The sequence below is a fragment of the Mastigoproctus giganteus genome, chromosome 7 (assembly GCF_048544385.1).
Source record: "Mastigoproctus giganteus isolate SK-2022 chromosome 7, ASM4854438v1, whole genome shotgun sequence".
Classification (NCBI taxonomy): domain Eukaryota; kingdom Metazoa; phylum Arthropoda; class Arachnida; order Uropygi; family Thelyphonidae; genus Mastigoproctus; species Mastigoproctus giganteus.
Genome location: NC_143581.1, coordinates 206,335,038 through 206,348,091, shown reverse-complemented (window position 1 = coordinate 206,348,091; position 13,054 = coordinate 206,335,038). Strand labels below are relative to the sequence as shown.

Genomic DNA, 13,054 nt, shown 5'->3' with positions numbered 1-13,054 from the left:
CACGTCATCATCTGACTAACTGCAGACAATGGCAAAAGCATCTGAATTTCAGTTCTGAACTTTCATAACTAAATAATGCATGTCAAAGCTACAGCAGATAACTCATGTATCTCATTGTGAAATGCAATAAACTGTATTTTAAAGTTCTTTACTTCATTCATTTATTTTATTATTAATTCTGTTCCATTATACAGTACTGGTTAATGCAAACTCTTTATGTTCCATGACTGGGTTTGTGTGGGTTACAACACATGATACCAATTTACTTGTATCAATTATCTGGTTCCATCAATCGGCAAATTTTAAGAGTAACCAAATATTCTTTGACAAATTCTCTTAAAACATGAAAGACATATTTAAAAAGATGCACTGTTTGACTTCTGCAATGAGTTATCATCCATGATTCTATATTGATATATTTTAGAGGATAAGCGCAACCAAGTTCTGGGGAACTATATAGTTACGTTTTCATTGCCCCCCCCTGGTGGACTGAGAACAGCAGCAGCAGCCTAAGTATCCTAGAGAGAGAGAGAGAGAGAGAGAGAGATTTTATGGTACATTTTTGTCAACCTCCGTGTTTTTCACTGCTACCCATTAAAGACATAGATGCCAACATTACACTGAAACGTTTTAGTATATTAAGTGTATATTATGTTAACTTTAAAAGGATCTTGTTTCAATTTGGATGTTGAAGCCAAAAGAGCCAAACTGGTTCCATCAACGGCCAATGAAATATTTTGAAGAAGGAATATAAAGATTAGTGAAGCAACAGGATGTACATCTAAATGCTCAAGGTGACTGTGTTTCAAAAATAAAATTTTTTAAAAGCCTCAAACATATTATTATTATTATTATTAGTAATAGTAGTGGCAAAAAAGCAAGCTTAGAGAGATCAGCAAAAAAATCAAGCTTATAGAGCATCAGCAAAAAAGCAAGCTTATACAGAACCAGCAAAACAAAAACCTCCACATCACCTGTCCACCCCTTCCAATAACAATCAACCACCAGCTGGCTGAAGGCAAATTTCTGCACATCTATCCTGTAACCATCTTTCCTCAATTTGAATTTATGTCCCCTTCATGTGTGTAGTCTGAACAAGAGGAAGGATGTCACCAGTACTGAGCTTGCTGAATCATTCAAAGCTTTAAACACCTCAATCAGATCACCTTGCAGGTGCTTAGTGTCCAGATGCTGCAATTTGCAGACCTAAAGCCTTTCTTGGTAAGACTACACTTCTGTTCCCTTCACCAATCACATTGCCCTTCTTTGCACCTGTTCCAGCAGATGTTTCAACAGAATAACCCTCACATATTTGCTCCATAGCCGAGTGGTCAGGAACGTGAGTGCAGTAGCACATGCTCTTTGAGTGGAACGGGGTTAAAATCTGTGACTGCTAAATACAATTAACATTTGTACTGATTGATTTATTGTAAACTCCACTGATCTGGTAGTCATGCTGGAGAATAAACAAGAAATTTTTTTTTTTTTTATTGAGTTATTCTGATAGTCTGAGAAAATAATGCTTCTATGCATTATGTTTTTCAACCAACACTGTCCTTTCTGTGAAACTGACATAGCTTGGACTTAGACTTGTTTAGCAACAACTATGTGTTGACGAGTTGCCCTAAAGTAACTATTTTATTTCTAATTGAATAACATCACCCAGTCGGGAAAGCCGTTATTCATTAAAAACTCAAAGGCACTGTTTTGATCAGTTTTGGAACTATTCAGTTCCTTCAGACAATAGGTATCATCAATCAGTGACCATATATCAAATGATAAACAAATGTATTGAATCTAAATGAGCAGCCAAATGGTGTCTAGAAGAAAACTTCCAATTTTAAAATGTGACTTTCATTATGTGATAGCTGCAGTAATGGCAGAAAAACAATACAGCAAAAGCATTCTTTTCTCAGACTATTTGGATATCTGCATTGAAATAGCTCTGCTTCTGTAGGCGAATTATATTTAATAATAATATAAATGCATTATTTCACAATAGTATGTAATGCAAACTTTTGCTTCTATAAAAGCAAGAGGAGTGAGTTTCAAATAATATTCTAAGTGTTTCTGTTAGTAATTTTCAAAGAAAAAAATACTATCATGCATAAAAAAACTATGCTATCTATTATTTAACAATTTAATGTGTGAGTTTGAATGCGGGTGGGCTCTGTATACTGAATTTTTGATAGCAGCAGACTGCAGGGAAAGTTTTTTGTGGCATTTTGAAATATTAATTTTTTTTTATTTTGACTTTATTGCTCAATAACTACAGTAAAATTACTATCAAAAATCAATCAGAATTGAAAAAAAAAAAAAAAGAAAAAAAGACGAAATAAAAATATACAATAAAAACAAATCGATTACTCTTTTTTGATATAATAATATCTTCTACATCTATTTATATATCACTTAATTCAATTTATTAATTCTTTGATCTGATTTCCAGCAAAATTCTTTAAATTTGTCTTTTTTAAGCCCAAGTTGAACAACTTAGGTTAGCAGGTCTGATCTCTTCACCAGTTTTCAAAGCTATTTTTGTGCTGCCATCTATTAAAAACAGGTCTATAATTAATTTGAATATAGAGGTGGCAGCTTTTATTGGAAAAAATTCATACATAAATGGTCACATTGTCATATTCATACATCAATGGTCACTGAAGCGAACTTCAAAAGTAGATCTATATGTGCATTTCCTAGAGCCGACAAGTTTGCAACACAGAACTGTGGACACGTTCCTGAAAGGGTTAAGGTTTTAATAATGTTAAGATATTATTTTCTGGCAGCAATTTCCATTAGCAGCTATTTAGTAAAAATAATAAAATAATAATAAAAAGTGATGTACCTACAAATTCTGCCAATCCCAACGTGTGCTCTTTAACAATTATACCACACCTACAGCAGCCTCTGTAGCCGAGTGGTCAAGAGCGGGAGTTCAGTAACACGCGCTCTTTGAGTACACCAGGGTTCAAGTTCCTGACTTGACTGCTAAATACGGTCGATCTGCCAACCTGCACTGGACCAGCATGGCAGATTATGACCCATTTCCCTCAACATGAATTGTTGAGGAGGCTTCAGTCCTGTAGTGGATTGATAATGGTTGCAGTTTACTTTTTTACCACACCTACTATCAGCCCACTAAATTTTTGAGCATTGTGGCAGATCTGTCAGATTGGTATGGTAGCTCTCTAGTGAAAATAAATCTGGTTGATCAAAGCTCTCCGAAACGATGGGCATAATTGAGAAATTATAATTGGTTCACTTCATCATGGATAATAATCATTCAATTACACTCATATAATTTGGATGAGTGGCAGTCACAAGATTATTATCTTGCTAAGGACATTCTGAATGAGAGTTATTATTTGTTACTGTTCTTGAGAAATTGTTTATAATAATTTTTATTAATTCTGATTAGTAGTTGGTAGATGAATGGAATCAGGAATGAGGGGGTGATTATCCCCTTGATAAGGTCATGGTTAGGCCACATCTTGAATACTGCATACAGGTCTGGCGAACTTACTTTAGGAAGATATGCTGGAATGGGTGCAGAGAAGGGCAATGAGTTTAGTAAAGGGAACAAAAGGTTGCTACTGCAACAATATCCAGAAAAATTAGGTTGATGGGCTGAGAAATGGAAGTTGAAGTTTAACATTGACAAATGCAAGGTACTGCATGTGGGTAGCAGTAATGCTGGACTAATTTATAAACTGTGTGGTACTACATTCAGGGTAGTGAAAAATGAAAAAGACCTGGGAATAATTGTGCAGTCAGATATGAAATTCTCTGAGCAGTGCAGACATGCTGCCAGGACAACTCATAGGGTTTTGTTGCAGAAACTTTGTTAGCAGGGATAAGGAGGTGATTATCTCCTTGTACAAGGCCATGGTTAGGCTGCATGTTGAATACTGTTTATAGGTCTGGAGGCCTCACTTTAGGAAAGATGTAAATCCAATGGAATGGGTACAGATAAGGGCAACCAGATTGGCAAAGGAGGAAAAGGGTGCACTTCAGCTCTGAAAATTGCAACTTCTGGAGACCAGGCACATGCGGGTGATCTGGGTATTGGATTCAGTAAGCTGAATGTGAATTGCATCCTTCTTCTTGCTGAGACTACACACATAAGGGGGGCATAAATTTAAGTTGAGGAAGTGGGTGGTTTGAAAAAATTCAAGGAACTAGACAAATTCTTGGAGGGTAATGGATGGGAGAAGTGTGTAGTGTTTTTTTTTTTTTTTTTTGGGCTCATCATTTGCCACTACTACTATTCACTTGTTAAGGACATTCCAAATGATCATTATTATTTGTTATTAAAAACAGTCCTGCAAAGGACTGTTTTTAATAATTTTGATCAATCAAATTAAAAATTGCTCTTAACCACAGTAATTTTTTTGTTTATTGTGTGCATATCAAATGTAATATTATTAACAAAATACATCAATTTTTTTATTTTTTATACATATTTTAATGCATACTAAAGTTACCACATATATATTTTTTTATGTACCTTCAATTTTATTCACTTATGAATTTATCTAACTCTATTCAAGAGGAATTATGCTTGCACTGTGATTGCTTCTGGCATGTGCCTTTTCGCATAATGTTACTGCATTTTAGAGAGAGAGACACTTGTCCCACATGCCATCTGTATAAGATACACTGACTCAAATTTTATATCCTACTGGATTAAACTAGTCACTGTTTCTCTACCATTCAAATTCTGAATGAACTTATGATTTCTAATGAGTGAAATATTTTGATTATTTTTTTTTTGCAATTGGTGACCAGTGTTCTTTTCTGAACAGAGCAGAAAAATTTTTAGGAATGGTTCTGACTGTATCAAAAAATTATCTGAAATTTATTAAAGAAACAAATGAAAAATGTACAGAAGGCTACTGCAAGTAACCAGTAGTATTGCAAATTTAAAAAAATGCCATAAAAAGTCCAAGAGCAATCATGCTTGTATTATGTTAGAAAGAATACAAGGCAGCTCTAAACAGTAGTTATTAAATATTTGATGTTACTTTTGTAACAAAGTTTCCAGTCAATCACTGTTTCAGTGGGATTAGGGCATAGAAAACAACCAAACCTAAAATGGGTAAAATTGCTTAAGATGAACAATTAAATTCAATGGAGAGAGTTAATGAATTATGAAGCACAGCAAGACAGTATGGTATCAACTTACACAATATATTTTCAAAATAAGCTTAAATTCAATTTAAATTTTGTTTTCAGTAAAAATGCAGTAAAAGGATAATTTCCATAAATAACTTGGAATAAACATAATAATGTATCAACATACCCCCAAATTTACTCATGGCAGGAATAAAGTTATATGTAGCACTGAAGCCACTTGCTACACCATCTGCATCAGTATGAAGAATAATTTTCATATTGTGTACACCGATATCAGAAATAATTGGGCCTGGAGCTGATTTGGAACAATAACGACCAATTTTTCCCTCTCTTCCACTTGGAAATACTTCATAAATTTCTATCCAATCATCCTGACATACTTCACTAGAAAACAAACAATACAAATATATTTTGATTATAGAGAATCAACTCAAAATTTTAAGCTTTACTATAAAGAGTTTCTGCAATTAACACTATTAGTAATATCATATTCATTAAAAAAGTTAAACATATTAATTTGTTTCTCATAAATGGTTGTTCATTTTTATACTAAATCTGTAGATAATATAATGCAGGTCTTTCTGTGCCTGTGAATATTTCCAGGTAACTTTTCTTCTTGTTACAGGCATTAGCAGTTGGCTATAAATAGACACTGTGCCACAGCACTGTGAGAGTAACATTGAAAAAATAAAAATAACCAATTTTTGTATTTATAACTAATTAAATATTATATAATGTATACTCGTATTCATAAGTCAAATGAATGAAGCAACATGACACTTTGAAACTGGCTCTCATTGTTACATACAGCAAATAGAAAGCCCAAGTGGTCAGGAGTGTGAATGCAATAGCACGCACTTTTTGAGTGGATTGGGGTTCAAGCTCATGACTGCTAAATATGATTAACGCTATTGATTATTTATTGTAAACTCCACTGACCTGGTGGTCTTGCTGAAGTATAAACAAGAACAAATAACCTATGCATGCATACATATATGGTGACAACCAGATACAAAAAATTTCTAATAAACCAATGTGACCATTATTGGAATGAATGAGCAAAAAACGATGGTTCTTCAAGGAAAAATAAATAAATTTTATCCACTGTTTTGAACATTCCTCCTAATAATTTTTTTTTGCTGAAAATCAATTTTTGGGGTCTCTAAGATCCCATGCCTAGTACGAGGTTAATATTCATTAAGATAAAAATATATATAATATATTAATGCACGCATGCACATGTACCAGTATACTGGAAAAACCACCCTTTTATTCATTGTAGCAACTCACCCTTAATACCATACTGCTCCAATTTCTACAGTAGACTTCCATGCACAACAGTGTCAAAAGCTTTCCTGAAATCCAAGTAAATGATATCAAAATTATTTTCTGCATCCAGTTCCTTTGTAACCACATCATAGTATCCAATCAAATTTCTGATAAGACTTTCTCTTAACAAACCAATGCTGTGTCTGAATTATTACTGCAGTCTTGTCTAGATGATCCTGCATCACTTCTTTAACCAGTGACTCCATTATTTCTTTTCATCAATTTGGTTGGTCACAGCATTATATTTACTGTGAGATGGGTTAGACAAGACCGCTTCTTGACAAATAACCAGTTATTCCAGTATTTTCCCTGGAACAAGCGTTAAGCTAACTGGCCGTCCCGAGGGTGCAAGGGGTGCACTGCACCTGGGTGGCAACATTCAAGGAGTGCCTGAAAACCTGAAACTTACATACACATATGAAGAAAATTTTTGAAGTATGTGGTGCCCGGGTGCCAAATTTCAATTGGCACCCGGGCACCACATACCTCAGGACACCCCTGTTAACAGGTCTGTAATTACTCATTTCTCCTTTTTATCCTCCTTTATGAAATGGGGATATATTTGCACATCTCCAGTCCACAGGGACCTCCCCTGAATACAAGGGTGCTATCACAATTATGGCTAAGGGTTTGCTGCATTCCTTAATAAAACTGGACAGATTCCATGCTCCCCAGGTGCCATTTTTATGTTTAGCTTCAACAATTTATCTTCTACTTTCCTTTTGGTTCTTACAAAATCATTTAACTCTCTGTCAGAGTTTGATAAGCTTCTAGCACCCACTTCTGTAAAGAATTCATGTGTGCATGTAGATGCAAAATGCCTATTCAATTTCAGAGGAACCTGAGAAGGGTCATCAACAGTTAACCAATTGAGATCAAGTGGCCTAATGTGATTCAATCCCTTCCTTCTACTGTTAGTAGAAGCACAGAAGTGTTTGTTGCTTTTCTTTAGATTCTTTGCCAGAGACTTCTCATAATTTGCCTTAGCTTGCCTAACCTCATTTGTGACTTATTTACAGAGTAATTTATATATACCATAGGCTTCTGTATCGCCTGATAAGTCATATGCATCCCATGCACTTTTCTTCCCTGCCACCTGTCTCAATAGTTCATCGGTCTTCCATTTAGGTCTTACCTTTGAACAGTATTTCTTTGTTGGTAGGAAGAGCTTAAGTTATGTCTAATTAAATTCCACATTAATATACCGTGATCGCTGTCACTAGTGGGTCTTTCAACTGCAGATTCTTAATGTGTGAAATACTGCATATAGGTAGCAGTAATTCCAGATTACTGTACCAACTCTTGTGTACTACACTTAAGACAGTGGAAAATGAAAAAACCAGGGGTTAATTGTGCAGTCAGATATGAAATCCTGTGAGAAATGCAGAAAGGCTGCCAGGACAGTACATAGGATTTTGTCAGAGATATGCAGGAATTTATCTATCAGGGAAAAGGAGGTGATTATTTCACTGTATAATGCATTGGTCAGGCCACATTTTGAATACTGCATACAGGTGTGGAGGTCTCATTTCACAAATGATGTAGAGCTGCTGGAGTGGGTACAGAGAAGGGCAATGAGATTGTTGAGGGGTACAAAGGGGTTCTCATACCAAGGAAGGCGTCACTTCCACAAATTGTAACATCTGGACACTAGGTCTCACAGGTGCTGATCTTCAATCAGATCAGCACCTGTAAACTGATCTGATTGAAGTGTTTTAAGGTTTTGAACAGATTGAGCAAGCTCAATGCTGAAGAGATTCTTTCTCTTGCTGAGATTATGCACACAAGGGAGCATAAATTCAAATTGAGGAAGGATGGTTGCAGAATAGAGATGTGTAAGTTTGTCTTTTGCCTATGGGTGGTTGATTGCTGGAATAAACTTTGGTCTGATGTTTTGGAAGTGGGATAGTTTGAATAGATTCAAGGAAGAATTAGACAAAACTATTGGAGGGGTTAAAGAGGTAAAATGGGATTTTTTTATTTTTTTTCTTGCTGATGCTTGTTTTTTTTTTATATCATTTGCACCATTAATACTAATACTAAAATGGTGGGGTTCTTTCACACTGTGAAAGAACCCCACCACTCAGTGAAAGGAATTTTCACTAAGTTCCCTCACTTTTGTCTGCCTCTAAGATAGTAAGGCAGTAGAGCACTACAGGAGGGGAATGGTCTGCTAGAAATGAGTTTCAGCCTGGTGGACACAATGTAGTAAACAATCCTCCAAGAAATAATCTTGCTCCACCACTCTGTATCAAGATGAGACTAATCAAACAATTTGTTAAAGCACTGAATCCTTATAATGACTTCTAGTATATATAAATTGTGATCAAAAAGTTTAGGTTCTGGCTCTGCATCTTGAAATTGTGGTGTCACAGCATGTTCTAGATATAGGAATGCATGAATTGTCCATTTATTTTCATTCAATCTGAATTACATGTGCAGAGTTTGGTTGGGTTTTAGTGGCACATCAGCAACTGAAATTATAAAAAGTGAAAACAACAACAAAAAAAAAAAAAAAAAAAAAGGAAGAGAAAAATGATTTCAGTGACCTATGGTAGGAGGTCACTATATCATATTTTAATAGGTTCTAAACAATTTTAATGATTTTAAATAACTATAAACAGCTAACATATAGTCATTGTCAGGTAAATCTGATAGAGTATAGGGCTCAGTCAGATGGCTAAAAGCAGTAAAAAAGATAACATCTTCATTGGTAAAACAAGGACACTCCAATAAAATACAACAAATTATTAAAATAGTGTCACAGTTTGCATACATTGGAGGTCATCAGCTCTCAGCAGAAAGGAGCGTGTAAGATAACTGTGCTCTGCATGGAGTCAAGCAAGAACAATTTACTCTCTGATTCCTGCATAGACCATACCGCTGGAATTTGATAAGAGACTTTATCTGATGTAACTTGTTTGTGACCTGTCTGCCCCATGATTGTTGCCGCTGGGAATCAATCCCATATATTTATCATCTACCTGGGGAATAATAGAATACAACTATTCTGGAGTTGTACTGTCCTTGCTGCAACACCTGCCAGTTAATTACTCCTGATCCCCAATGTGGCACCAATGAATATGGGATAGAATGAGATGTGCATTGTAGCACAATGCCGTGATAACGTTTAAACTGCACTTAGAGAGTCTGTGTAAACCATGCACCTTTGGTAATTCTGAATTTTTTTGTGGTCCAAGGCTAAAATACATACAACTATGAATTTTATAAACTGCATTCGCTGGGAATCTTCTCAGATATACCGGGAAATAAAACTGGTGTATCATAAAATATAAAACTGGTGTTTTATATTTTATGATACACCATTTTTATAAAATATAAAACCGAGTTTAAAACTGGTGTATCATAAAATATAGTTTCATACTGACTTTTGAAAATACTTTTTTTAATATTATTAAATTTTTATATATTTCTTTCTCATGTTTTATGTATCTTCTGCAGAATTTAGTAATATTATTATAACCATATAATAGGAATGTTATTAGTATTATCTATAATACTAATAACATTCTTATTATATGCTTATATTAAGAAAGCTTTTGATACTGTGGCATATGGCAAATCAGAGCAGTATGGCATTAAGGGCAAGTTGCTACAATAGGTAAAAGGATGGTTGAGTGGGAGAAGACAGAGTTATTATCAAAGGACACTCTCTTCATGGACTAATGTTATTAGTGGAGTCCCCAAGGTTCTGTGTTGTGCCCATTATTGTTTTCGGTATTTATGAAGGTATATCAGGGTTAATGTCTAAGTTTACAGACTATACAAAGGTTGGAAGGGTTGTTAATTACAGTAATGATAGTATGCTACTGCAACAGGATCTGAAGAAGTTGAGCAGATGGGCTGAGAGGACGCAACCGAAGTTTAACATTGACAAATGTAAAGTACTGCATAAGGGTAGCGTAACCTCAGAGTAATATATCAACTGGGTGGAATTACACTCAGGGTAGTGGAGAATGAAAAGGAACTGGGGGTAATTGTGCGGTCAGATATGTTCTCTGAGCAGTACAAAAAGGCTGCAAGAGTAGCTCATGGTGTCTAGTCAATGATATACAGGAATTTTTAAAGCAGGGATAAGGGGGGTGATTGTCCCCTTGTATAAGGCAATGGTCAGGCCACAGGTCTGGAGGCCTCATTTTAGGAAAGATGTAGGAGTTGCTGGAATGAGTACAGAAAAGGGCAACGAGATTGGTGAGTGGAACAAAAGGTTGGTGTTACCAAGAAAGGCTTAAGTTCTAAAAATTACAGCTTCTGGAGAGTAGGCACCTGCGAGGTGATCTAATTGAGGTGTATAAGACCGTGAATGGATTGAGCAAGCTCAAAGCTAATGGGATTCTTCCTCTTTCTCAGATCACTCACCTGGGGAGATAAATTTAAATTGAAAAAAAAAAAGACAGTCGTAGAATACATGTGCGGAGATTCGCCTTTAGCCAGTGGGTGGTAGATAGTTGGAACAAACTTCCATTTGTTGTAGTCAACGCAAAACTAGACAAACATTTGGAGTGAATGGATGGGTGAAATGGGAAGGGTTTTTTTTGGCTGATGCCATATAAGCTTTCTCTCTTGCATCAATATGCCTCTACTAATGCTAATGCTATAATTGGCGGATTTTCATATGTAGTTACTAAATTTATTAGAAAATAACAACAACAATAACAACAAAAAAAAAACTAAGTACAAAGGTACTTGGTTTTTTTGTTGTTGTTGATAACGAAAAGTAAAATTCTATTCTGAAAAATGCATAATGAAAAGTCCTGGTCCTCTGGCTCGCAACCAAAGTTCTGCAATAACACATGCATTCCACACCCATCAGCAGGTTGGATTCCCTGGCTTATGCCTAAACAAACAAAGGCGATTCAAGGTGGGTTGGTAAACTGCTAGCTTGGGGGAGGGGGGTGAATACATGGACTAATAGATCGACAGCAGCTGCTGGGAGATGTGAAAGTGATTCTTGCACTGCTTCTATTGGAATCAGCAGCAACCCAGAAAAAAGGTGTGGGGTTTTGTAGAGACTGCTGGGAGTAACTGTAGAACAAGTAAATACACGGGCTGTGTTAGAGTAGCTAAGAATAAGAACAGGTGCATATATGCTTGTGTGTACACCAATGCTAGGAGTTTAGTAAATAAATTTGTGTTGGTCAAAACATCAAATGCAGATATTTTTGGGATATCAGTGATATGGTGTCACACAGATATAAAAAATGCAGAATTGGAATTTGGGGAGTGCAATATGTATAGGATAGGAGGGAGAAGGGGTTATTTATGCTATTAGTTAAGAAATACATAAAATCCAAGGAAGTACAGCCAGTCGACATGGTGGACAGTGCAGTATCGAGTCAGTTTGGTTTGACCAGGGCTCCCACTCACAAATTTTTAAAAAACTTAGACTGCAACTTAAATAAACCCAAAAAAAACCTAGTTTTCATCATATAGTATAGCAACACAAATAAGATAAAACTTACCATGCAAAAATATCTTTTATTTAATTGTAATCAGAATTTTCATCCCATTCAGTTCCCTCCACATTTATTTTTTGAAGTTCTTTCATTTTTTTCAAACGTTCTTCGTATCTTTTATGACAAGTTCCTTGTATGACTTTTTTTACCAATTCTGATTTAGGTTTCCATGTATAGTAATTTTGATTAGATCTATTTATCGCCTGTTTTGCCATTAGTCGATTTTTCACAGTTTCTGGTTTAAGGGAGTTTGTGGCTTTTGTTTTTATATGGTTTACTTGGGAGAAGATTCTTTCTACGCTTGCCGAAGAGTGAGGTAAAATAGTTAGACTGGTCATAAAGTTAGATAAAATCACATATTTAGAATTATTAAAGCCATCTTTTACATTACGTAACAGATACCAAAACTCAGGGATGGTTTTGTAAGAGAAATCTAAATCTTGATTTAAACGAAATGATCTCCATTCTTCATCTAGAAGATCTAGTTTGTCTTCAGAAACAAGGTGAGGGAACTGCATTGCTAAATGGAAAATTGAGGATGGCGAATTGGCACGATCATGTATCACTGCTGGGTCAAGAACATTGAGACTGGCGATAATTCCATCATCATTTAGAGGAAATCTTTTTCTGATTTCCATACAAAGTTCAACAAGAAATTTTAAACAATCATTTTTAAACCTGCTTTCACTGTCACCAAGTGATGTTGAATTTAATAAGACCATATAATGGCCTCCCAGATATATTTTATTCAGAGGCTTATGATTTATTGCATTGCTTGGATCAATTTCAACCAGCTTGCACGAAGTAATGACTTCTTTTATGAAAAAACTAAGAATATTTTTATACTCAATTGAAACCATTGAATGAAGTAAGTGCAATCTGAAATGCTCAGATTGAAATTCAATATTCAGACAGTTTATTTTCTCCAGTACATATCCTAAAAACAACAACATATGCTTAGTTCCTTTGGTGATCATAGTATTGTAAATATTCCCTGCACCATCGATTTTGTCAGTTTTTGATTGAGACTGAAAATAAAGAATTAACGCATCCCACTGCTCAATAATAATTTTTATTACATTGCCACGGGATAACCAACGTGTTTGTGCTAA

At 35.3% G+C, this 13,054-nt stretch overlaps 1 protein-coding gene across 1 annotated transcript in view; it reads right to left on the bottom strand.

The window, feature by feature from the left end:
* The window catches only part of LOC150083615 (suppressor of lurcher protein 1-like), a 383,165-nt gene that overhangs the window by 144,666 nt on the left and 225,445 nt on the right, over nucleotides 1–13,054 (bottom strand). The window contains exon 11 of the mRNA XM_090378541.1: nucleotides 5,303–5,520. Coding sequence (XP_090234667.1) covers nucleotides 5,303–5,520 — 218 coding nt within the window. The remainder of the gene's footprint in view (nucleotides 1–5,302; nucleotides 5,521–13,054) is intronic.